Genomic DNA, 26,255 nt, shown 5'->3' with positions numbered 1-26,255 from the left:
TGTCAAGCTTGGGATTTTTAACCATCCTCACAACACAGCACAGTCTACCACCTAACTCCAGCTTCCTCCCATGTTCCCTGCAACATCCTACCAGGCAAGACAGAAGGCACTGGGTAATCCAGAAGTATGTACAGGCCAGAGTGATCAACCAATGCATGGTGACCAGCAAGCCAGAGGATACCAAACAAAAGGAACAATATTTGAATTTCCCTTCCATTTCTCTTCAGTGAAGACACAGCTGGCAGTGTCAACAGAAGTTTTTCATATGCCAGTTCTCTACATCAAGAGCCTGGGGAGGCAAAAGCTATAGCCATTTTGAGCCCACCTTGAAAGCAGTCTGAGAGTTGTGAAGGCAACTTGTAGCTACACCCAGCAAAACATCTTTGCACAATGAGAAAAAAAGGTGTGGATGCCTCTGTGGGCACAGGTGTATTCTGAGCTCAGAGGAACTCTGATGTTATCAAAGCACTATGAGCACAGCAATGAAGATGGTTGCCAAGTGGAAGGTATTTCTTACAGACTTTTTGAAGGTATACTTCTGTAGCGGTTGTAGAAATACAGCCTAAATGCATGATAGTGTGAGCCATGCTTCGTACCCTGCTAGAACAGGTGTTGCTGCATTCTAGACAGACCAAGACAAGGTATTTTAAAGAGCAAGTCATCCATATTGTCTGATGGCATCCTCTAGACTACCACAAGAATCCAGTATGTTTGAGGTTTCTCCTGATTTATATGAGATGAGTGTGCAGGGAAGCTGAACTCGAATTGCTTCAACAAGAGAGTCAATCACCAATGCTCTCACTGGACAGCATCGACTCAAATCTGTAGATTTCAATCTTTACACAAAAACAAATAAAAATATCCATGACCAAGAGCTTCTGACATTTCATGGTTCATTTCAGAGCTACAGGATAGCTGCAACTGTGTTTCTAATATGACTCGTGTTCTGGCCTATTCAGTCATGCTTTGGGACTTGGAAGAAAACTGTCAGCTATATTTCTTTTCTCTGAATCCTGACATAAATGATATTTTTGCAGCCTGCATAAGCAATGGTCAAATCCTTGAAGTTCCCATGCTTTGGGGTCATTGCCAAACTTCATTCTCCCTTCTGCAGAGCCAGATTAGACTGGCACTCTGCACAAAGGGTTGAACTGGCATCAGCACCATAAAAACACTGGTCTCTTTTTTTTTATGTTTTCTTTGTCTACTTTGCAAAACACATATGAAAGACTTTGCATCATGTAAAATTAATAAATTAAATAATTGTTACCTCAAATGAAGAAGCAAATCTAACGCAGTTATTTAAGTTCCCAGAAAAGTTTCCAGCTCTGGAGGTATCATCTCCAAAAACATCTGGTACAGGAAAAAATGACTAAGCAAATAAAAACAAATCTTAGCCACACCGCAGCAGAGGCTGCTGGCTAAATTGATGCCATCAGAAACAACACGCACTAAGCCAACACAAGACAGTAGGGGCAGCTGGCTAAACTAAACTTTAAAGTCATTTAGATCTACACAAAATAAAATGTCTGAAATACCAACTCACCTTAAGTATAAGATGCCAGACTCCCTAAAGAACATTTTTACGTCAAAATCTGGCCCTGACTCAATCAGGAAAGACTTCTTTGTATAGCAAGAGTAAATACATCCTTTTCCCCAAAGCACTATATTTTGCAAAATTCCCAGTTTTGCCAGAACAAATAGGATGAGAGGTGAACATCTGTATAGCACTGCATTGCTGCTTTACTGAAACTGTGTTAATAATTTAGTGCATTAATGAATAATAGGAGAAGGAATTACAACTGACTAAATGTATACATTTCAAATGTGACATTTATTTCCTTTAAATTGGTTCTATACATAGATAACTGTGCTTTCATTTTTCCCTGAAACTAACTCATGCTTCTTGTGAAAAGTGGCATTATCCAAAAAATTATGTTGTAGTATGCAAGAAATCTGAATTTTCATCAGTTTCTTTTATACTAACAATAAATTAATGTTAAAAGTTTCTTTTGGCTGCATACATTAATAAAGATAACACGGAAGATTTCAGTTAGAACACTAGCTTGAACCATGGGAAACACAAATTCAAATTCCTGACATACTTGCAAGTTGATAATTCTCTCCTTCACTCCTCTGTCTGTTATTTATAAGACAAAGGGTTCAACCATCTTTCTTCATTTTCAATAATTTTATTTATTTTACAGCAATGATTCTTTCACTAGTATTAGATTCATTAAGGGTAAGTTAAGTACAAGCTACAAACTGGTTAGGTAGCTTTCTGTCTGAAAAGGATCTGGACAGTAAAAGGGATCATAAATTTTATAGAAGTCAACAGTGCCATGCTATTGTGAAAATGATTGGACTGTCACATAGCAGAAGTAAATAGATTGCAAGGCATGTCATGTAATAAACTCTACATAGTATTGGCACCAGCTTATCTGAGTATCATGTTCACCTTGCACTGTTGCCTGTCAAGAAAGGCATGGAACAGCTGGAGAAAGACCAGAGGAAATAAAGAATGATAGAAAATTTGGAAAATATGACCACTAAGGAACTATTTAAAAAAATAGCAGTTATTTAACCTGAGGAGGGAAAGGCCAAAGAAAGATATGATAGCAGCTATGATAGCAGCTTTCCATTAAGTCAAAGAAGAAAGGAATCATCTGCTTTCTGAGCCTATAGGACTGGACAAGAATTAATGCATTTTTGGTAAGAACTTTCTATGTAGAAGTTAAATGTTTCTTATATTGAGCAAATTGCAGCTTTAGAATGGATTTCTGTTTTCTCACTGAAACTTTCCTCACTGAAAGTCTCTGAAAAGGATAGATAAATATCTGTCAGGAATGGCAAAAATAATGTATTTTGCCTCTCAACAACAGAGTGGACTAAAAAGAAAGTCCAATGCCCATTTCAATTCTATTTTTTATGATTTTTTGAAAGCAAGGCACTTCAAAACAGCAAACTGGACATCGATTTTCAGACTACATAAAAACACACCTCTGTCTCAAATGAATTCATAGCATATTAAGTAGCACATCTTCTGTATGTGTTAATCTTTTTCTCGCTTTCTACAAGTTTAATACTCTTTCTCTATTCTGAAAGGTATTTACTTCCTTTTCTGCAATATAAAATCATAGTCATTCAAAAATAGATCTAGGAAGGAACCTTCAGTTCCATCAACCAGATCTTTCAAGAAAATACAAAATGCAGCCCAAAAAGAGGAGAGCCACTTAGGGAATCACATTTAAGACAACTTTTCTTTTGAAAGCAAATCATCAACAAATACTCCATGGTTACCAGCCCATGGGTCCAGCCAGCTTTGCTCCATCCTAACATATCTTTATTAAGACCAAGATCATCTGCAGTGAAAATGTTATACAAACCAATGTCAAATGTTCTACTAAAGTTACATTAGATATAGGGTTATAATCACTGTATAGTATAACTATTGTGGTTTTCAATTGCACTATGTTTATTTTTAAAGATTTAATAAATCCTTACAAAACTTTAACTGTAAAGAACCTTTAATACCTCTTAAGTATGACGGATCTTAGATTTCAATGACATACTCGTGTTTAGTAACAATATCATCATAATAGACAAAACACAAGTCTTAGAAAAAAATCTATAAATTATATCCCAACAGCCTATTTCCTTCAGATATATTTAGGTCTATAAGATAACACTAACTTGGAATTACTGTAAAATTAATGTGACCTGCTTTCATAGAATCACAGCACCATAGAATGGTTTGCGTAGAAAGGGACCTTTAAAGATCATTTAGTCCATCCCCCCTGCCATGGGCAGGGACACCTTCCACTAAACCAGGTTGCTCAAAGCCCCGTCCAACCTGGCCTTGAACACTTTGAATGATGGGGCAGCCACAGCTTCTCTGGGCAACCTGTGCCAGTGCCTCACCACACTCATTAATCTACCCTCTTTCAGTTTAAAACTGTCACCCCTCATCCTATCCCTACACCCCCTGTTAAAGAGTCCCTCCCCAGCTTTCCTGTAGCCCCCTTAAGTACTGGGAAGCCGCTCTAAGGTCTCCCTGGAGCCTTCTCTTCTCACGGCTGAACACCTGAAGAGTATCAATACACTACTGTATAAATGTTGTATACTACTGTTTGGATAATAGGAGGCGGCAGATTTCAGCATTAATAACAATTTCATAAAATATCCAGTAATTAGTTAATTTGCTTTGACCAGGTAAGGTACTTTAAGCAATTACTTGGCTGACATATAACAAAAGATAAAGAGAATTTACATATTAAGTGTACACAATATTATTATCATTCTTGCTAATAAGTCGTCATCATGAGAAAGTAAATGAAGGTATTAATTTTATTCATATTTGTATTTTGGAGGTGTCTGAATATGCAAAGCAACATCACAGCCTCATCATGCTACAATGTAAATAAACAGAGTATTTCAGATAGCATCTGCCTCTATCACATGCTATTATTGTCAAAGTATATATAGTATGAACATTACTTTGAACTGAATAAATGTTTTAATTTTAAAATATAATTAATTCTATTGTTCAAAAACTGGAATTAAACCATCATGCAATGATTCACATTACTTCACAAATAATTTGATGGCTGCTACTGATCCTTTTCATTGCAGAGCAGCTTAACACAATAAAGTAAATTTCTCAGCTTGGCCAACTGATTAATTTCATAAGCCCTTTTCTGATACAAAAATTCATAAAATCATAACTGTTATTAAATAGCATCCAAAGTATTTTTAAAAATACGTAACTGTTCTCTGAACCTTCAGAGACATATCTTAAAAATAAGATATTCTTTATTATTCACTGCATCATTTACACCTTTTACATAATGTAATCAAAGGATTTAAATAACTCAGTTTAATATTTATCCAGGAACTGGCAGCCAGTATTCTACCCTGAGGGACGTAACTCTTCATAAAAAGCTCATTTTACAAGACACTGTAGCAGTTTTGGCATTACCAGCACCTCTCACATAAACCATGCTCAAAACTATAGTTTATCCTGCCAAATGCCTTTTGTACATATGGTGTTTAACAGTGCTCTGTAGGTCTGTAAGCCAATAATAATAGATCTAAGCTAAAAATCTGGAGACACACATATATGTAACACAAAAATTTAAACAATGCTACATAATCATATACATATATATATTTACCTACATACCCCACATGCATATAAACATACACGATTAAAAATATTCTTTAAATTGATATGCTAACTATAACTCTTGTAAAAACAATTTCTTTCAATTTGCAGTAGCTTCCTAAAGTTTAATTCTCCTTCCACTGACATCAGAGGCAGAACTTCCATTAACCACAGCAGTATAGAATTAGGCCATAAGAAACACAAAGAAATATATATAGACAGCACATACACATTTGTAAAATCTTCTAACTATGCAAGGATGGGCTTGGCACTTTAAGAATTTATTTTAAACATGACATCTTTGATTAGTGGTCTACAAATACTGTATATAACAATAGAATAAAATCCATTTAGGTATCTGTGGTAAGAGATGGACCTGATGCAATGTACATTGTAGGTAATAACAAATGTCACAACCCTTTTTATGTTTGAGCAGTCTCATTTTATATCATAGTCTGACTGAAGTGCATCACTGAGTTAAGCAGTATTTAACGCAAGTTGTCTTTAGAATTAAGACACTTTTTATATAGTTAATAGTGTCAATATATTGACAACTCTGTACCATAAAATAACGCTAAAAATGCTTACCACTTTCAAAACAGGCATCAAATATAAGATGTCCTTTTTTAGGCTGTCCACAATAACCAGCTGGGAGAACGGTGTACTTGCTCACATTCCCTGCTATGATATCATCACTTCCTATGGCACTACCTGTTGCAGTAAAAACCAAAAAAAAGCATGAGAGTTAAACAAAAAACTATAAAGCACAGTAGAAGGGTATTCCCCCATGTTTTTCTATATAACATGAAATTTGCACCATTTAACATATGCACCAGTAAATGAACTCTTTCTTTTCAAAGTTTATGTAAGAATTTGGATATAATAATGGCATCATATGTTAAAGTTTCTCTAAGAAACAAACCACACAGCCTGGTTTCTGGCATATGCATGTCCTGTGGCTGAACCCTCCTGTATGCAATAGTCTGATATTCAGCTGGATCCACTTCTTTTGACTGGAGCTCTCTAATACATATATTCCGCATGCATTCCCTAGAACTGAACTCCTCAGCAGCATATTCCTCACCATGGGCATTAATGGGATCTTTTTCCTCTATCCTGCTGCCTATTTTCATGCATCTTAAATGAACTTAGAACCTTTCAGACTGTTAAGTCCCACTCATATTTGAAATTTGAAAATTATTAGAAGGGAGAGACATACAGTCATGGAGGCATTTGATTAGCTGAGCCTTGATTGCTTAGAATACAAAACTCAGAAAAATAACTTAAATAAAGAATTTTTTTAAATGTGGGGGTTATTTCATAATAAAATATATGAGGACATAGATTATCTATACAAAGGCACTATTTTTGTCAAAATATGTCATTAGTGTATACATTGAAAGCTTTGTTCTTCCAGTAAAATTACACTGTCTAACAAATCGCAGTATGCAAAAAATTTGTTTCCAAATAGGGATGGAAGAACACAGTGATTTTTTTCATTTGAGAAGTGTACAAGAAAGTAAGTTAATATTTGTGTATTATGTTATACATTAAAATTATAGTATAGTGAAAGAAATACATAATAATATAACTAGCTGTTCATTCTTCTGACATTGGCTCAGCATTTTCTTCACTATTTACTGTTTGGACAACAAATATTTAACAATAGAAAAACTATCTTCTGTGTTACAGAAAACTAGAAGAAATGTGTATGTCTTCAAGTGCAGAAGGCATGTGATGGAATAATGGGATGATAATATCTTATTTCACTGATAAATAGGGCTACTAAGGCTTCTAGAAATAGACTTTTGGTCTGCACTGATTTTTTGACATTTAAATGGGTTACAGGGGATGATGAATGTGACATAAAGCTCAATTTGTTTTATTTTTATATTGAAAACTATTTCACACAAATGTTACAAGCAATTCATATTGGCCCTGAATGATGAAAACAGCTTATTAATTAAAACTGACCTTTCCATATATAAATGTATTCCACCTCTTGAGGCAAAACACCTTAGCTGAGGTAACAAATTATATCAATGTATTAGTGACACCACAGTTAAAGGGTCTGTCAGGCTTTCTATTATATACTCATATTTTCAGAGGTATATATATCCCATATTAAAAAATCTGTATATCCAGGTCCACACTCAGCATATAAATCCCCAGTCTTCTCAGGGAAGAAATTTGGAACTTACTCTCTTTGAGAAGTACTACAACAAAAGAAAGAAGATTTAAACTTCTCCCTACTTTATCATAATCCAAAAAGTTAGATATTAAATAATGCATACTATTATTTTTTAGAAACATTATTTGCAACCTCAAGTTTATTTGTTTTAGACTGAATAACTACCCACAGATGGCAATCTGCAGCATTTAAACCATTTTCTTCAAATGTAAAACTGTTTACGATATTTTTATCTAGATGTTTAGCTAGAGGTAAGCTGGTGCAATTTGCTCAAAGGCTGCTAACACCAGAGGCAAACTTAGACCTGGATGGGGCATCTGTGTATCTGTATGGCCACAACCATGTCACTTGATATAATTCATCCCTTTGCCTCATCCAACCTGTCATTCAGAACAGCAGCCACAGGAAAACCATTTCCTCAGTTTCAGTTCAGTGCCACTTTGATTAAGAGCCCCCATATACCTGTCGCAGTTAGTCAAGTTAATTGTTTGTAATCCAACACATGGAATCAAGGATACAAAGAAAAACTCAGGGGAAACCTGCAGATCTCCACCAAGAATGCAGGAGCTGCCAGGGACCATAGTGGAAGAATGGGAGGCAGGGGGTCAACTAAGTAGAGCGGTAAGAAGACTGAACTCCTCCTGGTAAATGCTCACTTGTAAGTCTCAGCTAAAAGTAATAGGTGTCTTGTAGTTCTTAAAAGATAGCTGAGAAACACTGTTTAGATAAAGACAAAGAAATTAGAAAAGATTACATTCATAATACTGCCACCATAAGACAGTGTAGGAAAAGCAGGCAGAAGACAGAGCTACATCTCCCTTTCCACCTAACTGACAAATTAAAGAATCTGCCAATGGAGTCTTTAAATGATGCAGAAGGAAGCTGTCAAGTAACTGTGTCCTAGCAAAAAGTTTCCATCTGCTCCTCCTGGCCTAATGTAGCCATTCAGGAATGAGAATAATATCATCAGATAGCCTATAATTCATAGTCATTTAATAATATTAATCTCTCCTTGCATGTTCTTTATTACAGAGTATTTTGAATAGTCAGAATGTACTGTGTTATATTTTGAGTTATATTATCTTTAGTTAATCTCTAAACACACAAAACTGCAGTCTTTGAACTTCACGTTATTATACAGCACAACAGCATTATGTCCCTTCTGGCATGTTCTCCTTGGGTGACAAAGAAAAGGCCAGACTACTGGCCGAAAAAGAGCCTGCATTGCTGTATTACTAGATTATAAAACAGGGCTTCACGCTTGTCTGTTCAGCAGATGCAGTGAGTGTTGCTGAGAATACATTACCATCCTCAGATGGAGAGAACTGTTATACTGTGCCGTAAGTCCTCTGCCCAATAAAGAGATCCTGTCCTCACAACTGGGGAGCCCTAAGTAGATTTACTTGACTGAGGCAAAGATGTATGACAGAACCTTGTAAGGAAGGGAAATAGCACTTCAATCCGAAACAAACTGAAAGGGAACAAAGAGAATTAACTGAAGCACATCCTTCACATTACACTTAAGGAAACCAGATTCTCCTTTGAAAAAAGGTTAGATAAGACAAGCAAAGGCAAAAGTAACTTAGCAAAGAAATTTTCTCAGACTGCAGGTCTTATTTTGTCAATTATTTTTCTTATAAGTTGTACAACATAGCTATTTTATTCTAATTCTTCATAGTTTAAACTCCTGGAGTCTCCAGCAAATCCCTAGGATTTACTTTACCACAGTATTAAACTTTAATGGTAATTTTCTATCAGGTATAAAATCTGTAGGTGTCTGAAATCTCTGTAAGTATATAAGGCTTTAAAATAAAACCTGGACATAGTCTTCTGGTATCTGCATTCATCAGTATTGTCATCATGGACATATTTCACATCGAACTAGTGAAAATGAATAGAATCAGTTACAGAGGACTGGGATTCTTAGGAGGAAGAGTTTGGAAACTTCCAGACCTTCTTGCTATTCTTAAGCTCAAAGGGTAAAGCCAACATTTTTCTTCATTTAGGTAAAGATAAAAACAGTATTAACGACAACAAACATCATGCAGATTGAGGTACATTTTCTTTAAAAACTGCAATTTCTAGGGAAAGGCACCTCTTTAGTAAGCAATAGTTACTCTTTGAATTGGGTAAACAACGAGCCCAACTTCCAGCTGTGACAAGCTTCAGAATCCACGGAGCTAGCAGTCAGCAGCTACCCTCATGCTACATTAGGTAGGAAAGCACAGATGCATTAAAACAGACATAGAAAAATATACAGTGAATTTGCCTGGAAAACCTGCATCATTCTTATGTTCAGACTTGCTGCCTAACAAGGACAGCCAACAAGAAAGGGAAGGTAACATGAAAAGATACAATAACTGTAAGTGAACTTTGTAGAAGTCTTTCTTTAAATATTACAAATGTCATCAAGACACCTCTCATTCTGTTATGAGATCCTTATTTTAGAACAAAATTAGGATACATTTTGCCACAGAAAATTTCTACACTGTAAAGATCTAATAGCCAGATTCCCATCATCCAGGGGCCAAAAAAAGTTTCCAGCTATCCTAACGAAGAGCTTCATCAGCCTTGAGCAGTATTGTTATTGTAAAAACCCATAAAGAAGTGAATCTGAACTCTCAGTACAGTTTGCAACAAACAAAAATTCATTCAGATGACCAGCAGCAACTCCTATTAGCTCCTAAATATAACATGTCTCTGGTTGAACTTTGCTGAACTCATGTTTTGGATAAGTAACACAGAGGATATGCCAATAGCAGTGTCTTCTCCACAAATGAGAAGACTGCAAACAGTGTAACTTGAGCAAAATTCTGTTATGTGATAGCATGTGTAGAAATCTGTAGTTTTAATAGTTATGTTCTCTTGTTCTTTGATTTTTTTTAAATAAAAGCTTTTATATCATTGTCCCTAGCCTTCAGCAGCACTGATAATCAGGAAGACTTCTTATTTTTGCTATCAGCTCTGAATGCTCTATGGCCATTCTAAAAATCCTACAGGCAGCAGCAGGCAGGAGTTTTGAATTCCAGCTCCACTGGCCTAAAAAACAGGAAGAAAAAGAAGAGAACACAACTGTCATTCTGATTTTCACAGCCATGTATCCTGCAGCAAGGATTGGGCATGACCCTGAGAATCTAACCATACTGCAGAAAGTGTTGTGAATCTGAAATGTACTTAATTCACAGTCACCATGATCTGAAAAGAAACAGAAGAAATTATGTTGAGGCTACAAATCCCAGAGTTTGGGAGAATGCCCAGCATGGTACCAACACCACCTGCTGCCTCACATTCAGGTACTGTGCCCACACTGTCACCATTACCTATTCCAAAGGTCAAGCAGAACAAGGAAAATATTGATTATCACAGACAGCATTCTCATACAGCTTGGTCTAGGTCTAAAAATATACTAACATTGTGTTGTTATTTAGAAATCCAATTTGAGATAAAGCATCTGTAAAGTAATTGTCTCTTCAATTACTTTCTTCCTACAGTTTGACCAACAGACTGCTTGTCAAGTCTGTCTCCAAACTGCGAGTATTCATATTCAAGAAAACATGCAGAATAAAACACAACCACTAGTTTAGCAGAGATTATGAGGTAAATTCTGAGCTATGCAAAGGTTCTGAAAGCACTGAGGAAAAATAAACTGCAAGCTTACTGCCATGGTCTTGAAAAAGCTTGTGCTAGATTGCATAAATAGGAAGGAAATAATTTATTGTTTGGGTTTTTTTACTTTTATTGCACAAGTTACCCCTTCTACAGAGGCTACCAGACAACATATCCTTTTAACCTTCCTAACACAATTCCTTGGCTAATGCACCATTAACTTTTTATTTTGGGTTAGAAGGCATAAGTGCATCTAAATACCTCATACTTCTTTAGATATACATAGCCAAACTGATTTACTCTAGAGAAAGTATGGCATAGGTGTCTCAGTTGAAGCTGAGACTGGAAAAAGTCTCATTCTTACATGCAGATATGTCAAAGGAAAATGATCACTAAAGATATCACATGGGGTCCCTACAAAAGCCTTGCTGGGACCGCAAAGAGCACTTTGCTTAAATACTCATATTGAGCAAACAACAGGCAGCCCAAAGATAAGTAGAAACAAAAAAGTACATAAGGTGCTTAGCCCAAAACAAAGCTGTCAACTTACTGGCTGATCAAAGATGAAAAGATGATGAGAAATCTGCACTACCCAGTAATTCAAAAATGTAGATCCAGATAGAGATACAGTTACCAATCCAAGGTCAATGGATTGATCCCTTCCAAAATCTAGTGATGAACGTTGAACTGAAGACAACACCTGGCAGACAGATACTGCTCTGGACAACAATTCCCCACTCCCAGTGGCTGATACTGTCTTATGAGTTTACAGGAAAAGAAAGTAAGTCAACTTGTGTTGACTTGTATTTGGTTTATATGTAATATTTGTTTCCAGTCTTTAACTTAAAAGCATAACTTCAAGCTTTACTTCAAGAATATTTATTTATTATCTCAATGTGGGCTATCTCCAAGGATATACCTTCTTGTCAGAGGCAAATGGCAATAGAATTTTTTGTAGCACTAGTGAAACCCAGAATGTCCAAGAAGGTGTATAAAGTTTTTCCTCACAAAAATAAAAAAGCAATTAATGCTCTGAACTCAGTAAACAAGAAAAAAATAGTATCCATTACTCTTTTTACTGTACTTATAATCTTTAACCTATTCACTATAATAATCAAGACCAGAAAGGAAAAAAAAATACTGAAAAACATAGTAGTACCAAATATGTTAACTGAAAATGTTTATTTAAAAACATTGTAAGAATCAGTGAATTTCATCTGATATACAGATTTATTCTTTAACAAGTATCTGGCATTTTGATAATATCAAAGATGCCACGTGATGCAACAGTTGCTATAGTAGCAATACTTCTTTAAATAAAAAACAGATCAAACAAAAGCATAAAACATATAAATTGTAAACAAAATAGGATGCATCACATACATCCCCAACTAGCAGAGAAAAGAGTAAATAATAGCTAGTCCTCACAGTTGCATCTGCAAAAAAGTAATCATATCAGCAAGTCTATTCTTCCTGGGAGATAAGAGATGGCTCAGAGAATTAGGTCTGCATATGAATAGTAGGAGATGCTGAAACACCAGTTGAAGAGTGCATAGCAATTCAAGTTATAGGTCAGTAAAAGATTTTTTGGGGGTGTTCCTACCAAGCAAGAGGAAATTCTGTGTCTAGGGATTCTGAGGCAAAAAAAGAACTGAAGAGTTAAAGCAGGTCCCTGGTGTGGTACTACAGAACTTCAATGGGTAAAACTTTCTTTTGTAGGGTCCCACGTCTTTATGAAATCTGTAAGCAACTGATTTCCCAAAGACAAGGAGTGCATATGACCTCAAAAAATACTGAGTCCAAACAGGCAGACAATTGCAGGGTTTGGAATTGGTAGAAAATGTCAGGTAAGGGCAAAAGCTCATGATACTACCCACAAAACTGGGAAAAGATATTGGTGGTTGAAATCACTCACTAGTATTCTCTGGTACCACCCCAAAATGCTGTAAATATTTCCCATGCTACCAAATCCTGAAACAAATCAGCTTTTATACATCTCGTTTTGTATTATATGTGAGGGAGGATAGAGAAAGTGGGATGAAAGGAAGGGAAATGTTCACAGATATATCCATGTTTCAACAGCTGCCCCAGGTATAAGGCACTGATTTAACAAAAGCAGGCTATCTAGCTTGCATTTTCAAAAACCCTTCTTCGACAAAGTTTTCAAATGCAGAATGATTACATGCAAAATTCTTACCAAAAGATATTTCTGAACAACCTCAAGAAATAGCACCAGCCAAAGTATACTGATGCAGTTACTTATAACTGGTGCAGATCAAACTTTAATTTCCATGTATAATATTTCGGGTTTCATAGGGAAGGTATGAAACAGATTGACTTAACCCATAGTTACACTGATAAAGCAACAGCAGATCTGGCCTAAAGACTACATTGACCATCTCCCTCCTATGTAATAAAATCATATTTTATTGCAAAAACTGTTTTCAGTATAAGAACATTACTTCCTCCATGCTTTTTTTTTCTTTATCCACACTGTATATTCTAGAATAAATAGTTTTTTCTGATTTAAGAGCACAAGATGTGGTTGACCGACAGCCAGATCATGATACCTAACCAGGAGTGAGCGCTATGCCAATCAGGTGGTTGTTATCCTACAAAAACAGCATAATTAAAATTGGTTTAATGACAGCATAACCAGTCATGACAAAATAAATTTCTAAATTAAAAATAACTCACATTGAGGCAAGCTAAATACAACTAAAGCATCTGATATGTAGTAAACAATGAAATGATCCCAACCCATGACTATGTAGCCTTCAGTGACTAATAAAGTTGAAATCTCTGTAAGTTAACAACTTTGTGTGTCTCTTCTTTAGGATGAACTGATTCACAGCTGAGAAACGGAAAAAGACTCAATAAATAATTATTCCTGATATAACAGAGAAGCAGGCTTATTTCAGCTTTCGCAAAAGGCCAAGGCTTTGTTTTAATTGTCCTAGGTTTCGTACTCCTCAGTCCTGACTACCACGTTCAAAATGTTTGACCACAAAAGGCATCTCCTAAAAGTACCAAGTATGAAGTGCTATGGAAGCGTTTCAAGAGCATTGGCAAGGTCAAGTAAAAAACTGCTTTTTGTCTATGAAAATTGCCGCTTTCATGTCAAATTCCTAGCACTTTTAATGTCTTAATATGTTTGCTGATTAAACAAGAGCTTTCCAGACCTGTATTTAAAGAGATGTCTTTGCTGTATTTTGGAAGACATGAGCTTATCTGCTGTGATCCCATCAAGGCCAAAGGAAGACAGCTGTAGCTGTGATGCTGCACCTGAGCTAATAAGCTGTATCACGGACATTATTTCAGGTTCAGCGCTGAGGTAATACAGCTGTGCCTTCTAATTTGGATCAGCCTTTTATCTTATTCTCAGGTATTCTTCAAAAGCAATCAGCCTGATGAGCCTCAACATAGGACAGCTGTGGTACTATACCAAATTCAGAGATATTTTGCTTTTTCGATATCTAAAGTGTGACTACTGTCAATCTGTTGTGGATGCACCTGTCCAAAGGAAAAAAAAAATATTTTATTATCACTGAATAAGTCTAGCATTCAGGAGATTTAAATTCAATTTCTGACTAAATCACTAGCATCTTTATGGTGGTAATGAATCCTTATCCATGGGAAACTAGGCCTTCCATGAGGGCTCCACAGAGCACAAAATCCTGTGGGGGAACACATCAGCAGCTTTGTCTCCATCTTTCTCTTCAAAACCCTGTATTTCACAAATGATTGGAAGAGAGGTAGTTGCACACTGCTACAACTGCTTGGGCTATCATGAGTGCGCTATGTGAAAACTGAGTGATGTAAGTTTACTGACAATTTCCATCCTGTGTATTATGCACCAAAATTAATGCATACTTCTCTGGGTTGAACTTCTGTTTTTTCCTGGATCTTGAATAAGTGTGATTTAAAGATACAGTTTTACCCTAGCTTCCTATTTACTTTGTGTTTGGAGGTAGGCATGTCTTCTGTCAGTCAATTTAAGTCAACATTACTTTCAGACATAGTTAATTTCTTCACTTTGGAATTAAAATCTTCTTGACTACTACATATTAAAAATAATTTGGGCATTTTAGTACTACTTCTGGAATAATTTGTTCCCTGAGGTTGCTGAAATCAATTACACTATTAATTACTGACATAATCATAATTACTCATTGAAACAACTCCTTTAACTTCTTAGTTGAGAATAGCATCTTTACCTCACTTTCCAAAACAGTCAATTCCAGAAAGTAGTATTTTAAGCCACTGAGAATTTCTTCCACCCAAGCATTGCCCACTCACATTGCTGAATTTACTCTTTAGTTAAGAAACACTTTAACATAATCTTGTATTTCATATCAAATAATTAGATCATTGCAGTGTTTTATTCACAAACTACTGTGGAGCAAAAGATTTAAATATTGTTTCAGTATTCCTGCTTTCCAACATGAAAATGTCAGCAAAGCAAACTTGATCTATTAACTCTCTTTCATCAGCAACGTAACAACAGGAATTCAACTACAGAGAACACTACTAACTATATACACCATATTCAGCAGTTTTTTAACTAAGCAAATGTTAAGTTGATACCATTTTTATAGGAATATGAAATGCAAAGTATTTCAAATATTCAGAACACGAGCCAAAATTCTACCTAAAAGAAGGCTTACATAGAGGAAGCTCTGAGATCAAATTACTGATTATTTGTACTGCTTAGAAATAAAGTAACCAGCAGACATACTGGTATTCTGTGTAGTCACAAAACATCTGTTATTCTGCAGTACTACAGACTTTGGGTATAGGTAAGTAGTACAGAGGGAAGTTTATCTCACAATCTTATTTTACATGGACAGTTCCCCTATAATAATGCCACTGCCTTTGGATTTGTGTGGGTTATTTGAGGAATTTTTCATTAATCAAGTGCATCATACTACCTCATCTGCACTATATATGCATGAAAACATGATAGTCACTTGATAGGTGTTACCCAGCTCTAAACTTTACTGTAATCACACAGTAACTTTGCTGTTTATTGCAAATGAAAACACATCAGTAGACCTGTAATGAATCCAGCTGGGCTTTCTTTGGAATGGATTCCTGCTGCTCTGCTCTGGTGATTCATGGGAACTGATGTTCCACTTGCTTTTGTGGAGACTGAAATTCAACACATTTTTCAAGGTGGTTATGAAACAACATGTAAAAGCAAAATCTTGCCAGTTTTCACTCGTGACTGTGAGATCCACTGCTAAGTAAATAGCTCTGTGAATTAGCAAGTCAATGAAATAGTTACATAGCTTATTTATTTGATAATAATAATTTAAGACAACCACTTTCTCCTCCCGCCCCCTTTTCTACACTTGATTTTTGCCACAATGAATCTATGAAATCAGCCAGTTAACCATACTGAGAGAACAGGGACACATATGTATATTAGAAAACATACGTATCAGACTATAAGTTTCAGTCTCTAACCTAAACTAACTTATGCTAAAATAGAACCCCATCATGAAAACCTTCACTATACACATATGTACATCAAACTCAATGCCAAGCATTTGCAGGATGAGGGCCCTAGATTTAATACCAAAGTCCACATCTCTGAATTTGCGCAGCCTGTGACAAAATTAAATTGAAGTCATTAGTATTATTTCAGTAGAGCAGTTTTCCAAACCATTCTGACATAAAAATAGTAAAAATGCTTCAAAAAGATGTTTAAAAATCTAAGGTTAAAAAATACAGCACTTCTTAAATGACAGCCTTGGCCTGTGTGGCAATGTCAAGAAAATGAGTTGTGGGGACAATGTGACAGGGAAGCTGAGATATGGGACACAGAGATGTGTATCCATAAGCAACTCTCGATTACTTGTAAATTGGTTTATCTCTATTATAGTTTAATTGTAGACACAGCTTGAGCCTAGAAGCACTTACCATCTCAGGTACAATGAATCTAAACATGGCAATTCTGCATCAAGGCTCTGCATGCCAACTACTTCTGGGGATTACTTGAGAAATCTAAGCTGGTTTCTATAGAATCATATAGTTCTGGAAAACGGCAGCATAATTAATCCTCCAGAAACAAGAGTGATGTAGCACGATGCATACACCGAGGTGGGTCTGCTGGAACCAGTCTGCATCCAGCAGCACCACTGCTGAGCAGAAGCAGCACTGCTGGATCTGAGTGACATCAGCAGCAAATAGCTGTACCAAACTCCTCTCCAAGTCCTCTAGTACCTCATTTATCCAGGGGTTGGTGCGTTCTGTTATCAGGGTATCCTAGGTCTTTATTTAAAAAAAAAAAAATACCAAAAAAAGTAAAGATGGCTATACAGTCATTTCATTCTATTACTTTTGTCCCTAAACAGGTGTTGCTGGAGGAAAGAGGAACAGGAGGAAGGAAAATCTCTGAGCGTAGACAAGTTGTCCATTTCTTCTGTGAAAGGTAATGGCTATTGGTATTAGGTGTCCCACTGGGAAAGCGGGCTTGTGCTGCAGATTTAAGTTTCCCAGTCCTGTTAGTGGCCCCATGTGGAGATCAAGCCTGTTACATTTTAAAAGAGGAAGCTGACTTTGAAAAGTATTTTAATGAGCTTTAAATCTATAGAGCTCAACTTCAAAAAACAGAAATGCTATGTAGGCCATACAAATGCATTCTGAGGTTGAGCTGGTTTTTTGCATGAGACTTCTGCCTACTAAGTACAGTGACAGCAACACTAAAGAAACTTGCAGAAACTTCTGTTTTACAAATTTCAGTATAAAACCTATTAAGATTCTCAATATGTCTCATTTCACTTTTTACAAATTCAAAAACCTTCTCTCACAAGCGCTAATAATTAATAGGGTGCTTTGAACTTCACTGAAAGAAAAAACGTTGGGAGGCTTGAGGTAAGTAACTTTCAAAAGCTTTGATTATTCGTCAAAGAAAAAACTGTTTGAAATATGGCTAGGAAATGGTAAACCATTAAGACATGGCAACCGGAACACCCAACACATTCCTGTTTCTTTCTTTTTCTGAAATTATATCTTCTGGCTGTATAAAGCCTTCATTAGTATTTCTCAGGTCTCCTTATATGGCAAATTATGTAATAGAAATATGATCAAAGCTGTAAGTACCAAAAATACATTAGCAGCCCTTCTTCAACAAATTCCTCTAGTGGGGATTGTTTCCACTAGATAACTAAAAAAGTTGGAAATTAGTTGAATATCAGCCTACTGGCAACAGAGTATAATTATTATTATACTTTTCTGCAGCAACTATAGTTAATTTTTATGTATCACTGCAATGAATATTTGAACCTAAGCAGTAAAAACTGAAGTAGTTAATGGTCTTAGTGCCTCAAATTTACTAACAAACCTATCTCTAACATCCCCTGGACTTCAAACTGCTTAAGCTAAAATGTACTGATGCTATCAGTAAGTTCTGGCAAACGTGTTTGTTGAACAAAACACGTTTTAGATTTGTTTACAAATACATCCTGCAGCATTTTATAAACAACCATAAATAGCTCTTTATGGTGTGTGAACATCTGCAAGGCTGGGCCCAGTACCCTTACAGATTTCCACTGACTTTTGAAATCTCTTTGTGTTCATAGGAGGATATAGTGGGCAGATCCCTTTCAGCATGAAGACTGCAATGGCTCTTCCCAAACACTGGAATTCAGCTAGCGGTGTGTATTAGGAAATAAGGTATATTGCTTATATACACTTGAAAATTCAAAAATAATTTAAGAAAGGACAGTTCAATTGAAGAAATTAAATTTGCCTGGTAGACCAGAAGTACCACTGATGTACAGTGTTATTTGAAAGACCAAGATTAAATAATATTGTAAAAGTAATTAGCTGATTTCTCCTATTTTAAATTTCCTCATGACAAAGCCGGTGAATAAGACATTCCAGTTATCAAAAAGGCCTATATTTAAAGACAAATCAATTAGGTTGTCTTATGTCATTCAGCTTTTTATTTAATAGTTAGGGCCACCTAAAAGAAAGTACATTCCTGATACTAGAATGTGTTCACACCACATGTGATTAAATATTTTTAAAAGAGTAACTATTCTTTTTTGAAAAAATAATCAAAAGCTATCTTTCTTTCAAAATAGTCCAGCTCAGCACTATCATATTAAAATCAATTAGAAAACACTGCAGAATTTACACAGCTATTCTATCAGTCCCTCCACATGCAGATCTCTGAAACAATGATCTCAACACTAAGTATTTTAGAAATGTTAATTACTACCCAGACTTTGAGTGGGGGTTCAGCATTCCGCAGTGGTTTGAAGCTCACCTCCCTGAAGCCAGGTCAGCCCAGCTGTGAATGCTTTCAAAAATTCTCACCATTCTTAATATGAAATATGACTTAACATCGTTCTGCAAGGTATCTATCATGACATGCAAATAAACATGAAAAACTACACATTCAGCTGGCAAATCTGTTTGTTTCGATAACAAGGATCTTTGGTCTAAAGACATGTATTTATCTCCTGTCCAGTACTGTGAGTAAATGCCTTTTTTTTGCTTTCACTATGATTTCACTTACGATGACTCAATGAAATATCAGAAATACTAATATCCACAAAATGACTAGCAACTGTGGAATAACACATATTAGAACTGTCAATCCAGGCTAATATGCAGCTGCCTCAGATAGAAAACTATTACAGAACTGAGAGATAACCTGCACCCTTTGATCACTGAGGTCTCTGGAAGCAAGTCTTATGAAGGTAATATAGATGCCTAGAAGAATAAGAGCAATGTGGAGTGAAATTTTAGCTGGATCCATGTCTGAAAAGCTAAATACTTTCATCTGGTTCATGGGTCCAAAAATTAGCAGATATGGGCATTCTGTACTCACTTTGACCTATGCCTAAACCTTCCTTAGAGAAGCTAATAAGGTCCTCTTTGCTACAGAATTGGAAAAATAACACCAATCTGTTTTTGAAGAAACTTAACCAAACTGGCTGTCTTGCTATATCCTGTATCTTCCAAAGGTTGAGGCATCAAGGTCAGCTGAGCAGAACAACTGCAAGTCAAACCAAGAAGCTCCTGAAAGAAACTTGTCTTAATCACTTTCACTCTCCTGCAGACTTCATTTGTGAAGGTTTAAGTTGCTCTTAATTTGGATTCCCAGCTTGAGTCATGAAGGCTTCAGCCTGGAAACCCAAACAAGGAAGCATACAAATTTACAGTTTATTGCAGAAAGCTGATTTGAGCAGTTCCAAGAAACCAGCTAGAACTAAGGAGCCAATTGCAATGCAAAAATGATTGATTAACCCAGGGAAAAGTCAGTTGATTTGCAGCACTCTAACCAAACATCAGAACACAGAAACTATTTTAATGGATTAGACCAGATGTCTGCCTAGTCCAGAGGGGATAGCACCAGAATATGAACTCTGTAGCAGACAGATGTGAGATAATCTACCCTCCATATTAAGTCTCAATCTCATTTGAAACACACAGATTGTCTTAAACCATGATATAGAAAATAATGCTGAGCATAACAGTATAACAAAAGCTGATGGTAGTCCCTCTTCTGAAGGTCTTTGTGCAATTCTGTGTCCTAATCCCCAAATAAAAAGAAAGTTTAAAAATTTGCAAAAACTACTACAGAAACAAAAACCTTTTACCTGGAGAAGGAATGGAAATACGAGAAGATTTGTATATACAGAAACAATAAGTATAATTACCAGTGCAAGAAAGATTAACAGATTTACTTTCCTATAACAGAAGAATAAGGAGATACTAATAAAACTGAAATGAAAAATTCTTACATTATAAAAAGGTATGCTTTCCATAAAGTATAATTAATATAGAAAACCTCTTGACACAGTATATTTTCAAAGCTAAGAGTTTATAAGAGTTGTAAGCATCTCGGATGTATATAATTCAGTATCAGGTAATATTTAGGACGAAACTGAATTTTTAGAATCACCTTTCTGTGAGTGCACATTATAATTTTTTCTGACAACTTTCCCCGACACTGACTCTTGTCAAACACAGGTTACTGAATTAAACCAGTAAATAACGGTCCATAACAGTAATCTGTGTTGCTATAAAGCATGGATAAGTTACCTTTAATTTCTCCATAACTCAGTTTTCTCATTTGAAAATTACAATCAATCAATATTTCCAGATGGGAAGGTAAGAGTTAGCACTTGTGTCTTCTGATGCAGGAGTAAAAACATGACGTTGCTGTAAAAACAGAACATCAAGTATAATATAGTCATACTGGCTAAATCAATTTACATGGTTTGAACAATGTTCAGCCCTTCTGTAATGGCTTTATTCTCCTTGCATCCATACACAAAAATTTAAATTTGTGCAAAATGCAGGTTCCAGAGCTAGATTCCTGTATCTCCTAAAGACTGGTCCAGATCTGACATAACAGGAAGATATACTAAGCAGTCAGGATGCACCAAGAACAAGAATGTTCCCCAATTATGTTACCTGCACATCAACAGTGTCAGTGTCACCTGGTACTAAGGTGACAAACAGGTTCTTTTGGGGATCTGCCAAAAATCCCTACAAGAACCTGTCCGTCCCCTTAGCATCAGGTGACAGTCAGACATCAAAGTTTAGGGGGAAAAAGGCAAAAAAGAAAGCTAAACTAGCCCACCTTCTTTCTCCACAGCCTACTTTCCATGTCCTTTCTTAAAAATAGGCCAAGATCACAAGTTTGCTTCCCAAGCCCCACTGATCTCTGAAAGTTTTGGGCCTTCTTCCTATGTTTGTGGTTCTTTGCATTTTTGATTCCTCATCTGGTTTCTCAAAAAAAGAAGGACCCACAAACTAAGACTTGCAAAATAGCCAGACAGGCATTGCAAAAGCTTAAGTGGACGTGTATCAGGAACATGCAACAAAACATTATTTCAGCACAAGCTCAAACATATTTATGAGTAAATCACTGATTAGTTACCTGCAATGGTTAGATGTGGAAAAGGTTCTGGACAAGGTTAAAAATAAAAAACAAATACTGTAAGGCTGTAGATTTAAATAATATAGCAGGGAACACAGTGTAAAAGAAAATTTATGCATTACATACGTTACATTATATGTTAAAGTTACTGACAACAGCATAGACATAGGTAGATGAAGTAGGTAGGAAAGCTGACAAAGTCAAACGGCCACTGAAGATTTGTTTCCTGTTTCACAGCACTGTGTTTAGTAGTGTTGCACAACACAGTGGATGAAAATAATCACCTGCCTCATGGACAAGTTTAATGTCTAATAAACTGTACAGTGTGGTTTCAAGGGTTCATAAACAGCATGGCTGAACACAGGGAATTCAAGAACCTTATGGTCAATCCATTTAGATGTAGCCTTTGCAGAATTCTTTCCCAGAGCACAACAGCATTTCACATATTTATCACTTTTTTTCACCTTAAGTGAACCAAATATCCAATATCACTTCTATGGATAATGCATCTTCATTTGAAGCCACTTCTGAGGCTGAAAAGCACATGCACAGCAGCTAACACAGCAGGCTAGAAAAATGAAATTTTGGTCCAGGAACCCAGATAATTTATGTATGATGCTGTGGGTTATTAAATATTCATAAAAACTGTTTCAACCTCCAAATGTTAATATCTCTCATTTTCATAACTTATTTGGGGGCTTTTGTTTTCATGTGGGTTGGAAAAGACCGTAACTGTGGTTTCTTACAATAGGGAAGACCCCTGTACCTAGAGGATCCTTATCATTCATGAGGAAACACAAAACTTTAGTTTCACCGACAAACTTACCTTCACATACACAGTTAGAGCCATTGTTAATACATCCTGAATAGGAAGAATAACATTTGGCACTTTCCTTAAAGAGACCCTGACAGAATAAGCTAGGTAGGATGTAAGGTGCACAGCATGCTGCCCCTCTGCAGCCTCTGGGTACCTGACACCTCCCGGGACAGGTCAAGCAGCAGCTGCAGGTCAGCCCCCAAGCTATCAGCCTTGTGGTGCAGTTTCAATTCCAACCCCATGTCTTCACGTATTATTTTTTCATTCTAAATAAAGCAGGTCGTGATTTCTTGTGTGAGGGGGACTCCTGTGCACCACCGTTTTGCTCTGCTCTTCACCACTGCCACCTTTGCCCCCTGTGCGGAGAGGATGGTGCACACTGCAGGCTACCCCACCATCTGCTTCTTCCTCTGCACAACCGGGGCTCTCCGCTACCCGCCCCCCCCCCCCCCCCCATTTTGTTTGCTGGGTGAGCCGGGCTCTCGCTCTCTCACCTTCTGCCCCACAACGGGGCAATCCCCCCTCAGACGGGGCTGCAGAGCCAGCGGGTTCTTCCCCCTCACCCTGCCTGAAGGGGCACTCCCCACGACCACCTCTCTCTCTCCCCCGGGAAGATGCTCCTCATCCGCCAAGGGAAGGTGCCTTGCCCTCCTCCACAGCTCCCTGGGCAGGGGCCTCTGCCCCGGCCCCTTCACCACCTCAGTGCCCTCGGCCAGGAGGCGCTTCCCTCCCCTTCCCCTGCGAGAAGGGCTCCGTCTCCCGCACTCCGCTGCGAGGCAGGCCCCCTCTACTGCCAGAAGCCCCTGGAGATGGGGGGCTCTTCCCCTCTCCCCCCGCCCAGGCGACTGCGGCTGGCACTGACCCGTCTCTGCCGTCCTGCTCCTCTCCGCCATATTTGTTGTCATCCCCCCCCTACCCCCCCACACGGAGCGAGACGCTGCCTGGGCGTCGCCATGGCAACACACGTCACCGCCAGGGGAGTCCCGCGCCCCCCCGCTCCCCGCCGGCAGCCCGCCATGGCGGCGCGGGGACGGGCGGGCGGCGGCAGCGCCGCGCTGGCGGACGGCGCCCGGGGAAGCCGCCCCGGGGAGCTCGGCCGGGGGCAGAGTGTCCGCTCCCGCGGTCGCCCAGGCCGGCGGCCGCCCCGGTGCTGGCGGGCGGGCGGGGCGGCCGTGCGTGAGGGGAACCGGCGGTGCGTGAGAGGCGGGAGCGGCCGTGCGCGAGGAGAGTCCCGCCGGCCCCGCAGTGCCTCTCGCTGTTGGTATTTACAAGCGCTGCTCGCCCAGGAAAGGAGGGGCTCGTTACCTTCTCCCTGGTGACTGCCTCTATCTCGGCAATTACCGTAACAGCGCCCCGGAGGAGGCGGGCAGTAGCCGGGTACCTGAGCCCCTACCCGGGCCTCGCTCCCCGCCCGCGGGGAGCCGGGTCTGGCGCTGTGGCAGTCTCGGGGCTCTGAGGAGGAACGGCTAGTTGTGGAGGTGCATGTCCCCTTCCACCCAGATCAGGGAGCAGTTACAGCCTTGTAACCCGGAGGGGAGTGGGGGGCAGAGGGGCCTGCGGCCCCGGCGGGGAAGGGATCGCGTCCCTCCTACCCTGGTGTCCAGCCTGGTGCTCTGAGGTGGAGCCCTTGGGGCAGACACGGCAAATTTATGTGTGTGTGTGACAACCCCACCCTGCCCCAAAACTCAGCAGGTGAGTCTGATCAGGTGGCAGTTATGTCAACTTTATTATTTTTTTTTTTTAATTTCTTAAGGCAGCCCAGTGGGTAGCTTCATTATTTGTGTGAGTGTTGCCCGTCTGTCTCCTTCTTCCAGACCTAGCAGGTGAGCCTGACCATATGGCAAATACAGAGATACTTCCTGGGGACGGGAGGGTTTCTGTGTGCATGCATTTGCAGGCCCACTGGGTGACACTCACCATGTGACAAATACAGCAGTGAAATCTTTGGTGCAAAGGGGCTAATTATGTGTGTGTGTTTCCCAAGAGACCCTGCAGGTTGGGTCTGATCACGCATGTCTCACTAATGCAAGACTGAGAAGCTTCATTGTACATCCTCAACGCAGACAAACTCCAAGCTCTCAGAAGCGAGGCTAGCCATGGGACAAGCACAGTGTTACAAGCATCAAGGCCTAGAATCATGTCTATTTGCACATACAGGCAGACATGGAGGTGAATGCACCCCAAACTAGGTGGATGTTAAAACTGAAACAAGGAGTATGGATGCGATGCTAGGCAATGGAAATGGTTGGGACTGTGTTTATGGCTACATACATGCTTACGTGTTTGCTTCATTATAGCTAGTAAATCAATGCAACCACTTCCTAGTGACCAATGACTAGTTAGTGAAACACCCCAAGCTTAAAAATCAAGGCAGGTAAAATTGTATCTTTCTCCAGCTAAAGTTCTGTTCTTTAACATCAATTTACCCCTTTGTCTTCCTATCTGGTATGTTCCTTTTTTGCTCCAGTTCCACTCCTCTTAACAAGACTCACATGGATAATACCTGCAGGTTCTACATGCTTAGATTTTTCTGTAGGTTCAGTCACTTCCTTTCTCCCTGGCTTTTGTGGCCTTGTTCATTCTTCTTTCAGTTCATAGTTCTCTGGTTATTTTTGCAGCATCTATTTTTGTGGTTTCTCTTCCTTTGCTGTTTCTTTCTTTGTCAGTGGCACTTAGGCCTGTTCCCTTCATCTAACTTCTCTTCACTCTGAGTATCTTACTTTAGTATTATATAAGCTAATTTAATATTACTTTAGCCACGTTCCTGTGCCAGTGACTTGAAATACCTGTCTAAAGTGGTGTACCAAGGGGGCTTTGAGATGGGATGAGAAGATACACCCTTTCACAGAAGAATATTGGAGTGTGGATACTGTTCTTAGCAAGGGCCATCTATATCCAAGCTCTGGAAAATATTTTCTAGACTTTTCCTCTTCAGTCTTCATAAACTATAGGTGGTCACTAGCGTACTACAAAGGCTGATTTGTCTCACTGCTGACAGTGAACTACAGCAAGTACACACACCCCCTTCACATCTCTCCCTTACACTCTTTCTCCAGGCTAGCACATCACCCAGGCCTGTGCTCTTCCCTGTTTGCTGCTGGGCAAATGATCCTGGCACATACCTCTTCAGAATATGCTGCATGTAATCTGATCTTTTTCTTCTGTCCATTCAGATCTCATGGCTGACTGTTTATATTAAATGTTCTTGCACATCCATTGAGAAACATCATAGGCACCAATTCAGGCTTAACACAGACAAAAACATTCTCTCCTGGAACCTCTCCATGTATGTGCATTACAGTACCTGTCTGTCTGTTTCTCTAACCTGATTGTTTGTTTCCCTCTATACTTGTCTAGTCTGTTGTCAACTCTGCCCGTCTCTTTCTCTATGAAAAGCTGACCATATCAGTAGCTAGGACCCTTTTTTTGCTTCTGGCCATCCTTTATCCTGCCACAACCCCTTTCTTTTGGGTTCCCTAATAGCCATGTTCCATCCCAGCCCTCCTTCAAATAATTTCTCATATTACTTACCTCTTCATTCCTTTATCTAAACTTTCTTTTCTCTTTTTTC

The 26,255-nt window shown here is 38.4% G+C and overlaps 1 protein-coding gene across 1 annotated transcript in view; it reads right to left on the bottom strand.

Moving 5' to 3' along the window:
- Nucleotides 1-23,573, bottom strand: part of BEND5 (BEN domain containing 5) — a 970,982-nt gene extending 947,409 nt beyond the window's left edge. The window contains exons 1-3 of the mRNA XM_074876087.1: nucleotides 23,547-23,573; nucleotides 21,024-21,143; nucleotides 5,753-5,875 (exon numbers count right to left, since the gene is read on the bottom strand). Coding sequence (XP_074732188.1) covers nucleotides 5,753-5,875; nucleotides 21,024-21,054 — 154 coding nt within the window. The 5' untranslated portion in view covers nucleotides 21,055-21,143; nucleotides 23,547-23,573. The remainder of the gene's footprint in view (nucleotides 1-5,752; nucleotides 5,876-21,023; nucleotides 21,144-23,546) is intronic.
- Between the last annotated feature and the right edge of the window lie 2,682 nt (nucleotides 23,574-26,255).

The sequence above is a fragment of the Strix uralensis genome, chromosome 8, assembly GCF_047716275.1.
Source record: "Strix uralensis isolate ZFMK-TIS-50842 chromosome 8, bStrUra1, whole genome shotgun sequence".
Lineage (NCBI taxonomy): Eukaryota > Metazoa > Chordata > Aves > Strigiformes > Strigidae > Strix > Strix uralensis.
The sequence above is the reverse complement of the archived record's forward strand: the minus strand, read 5'-3'. Positions and strand labels throughout refer to the sequence as shown.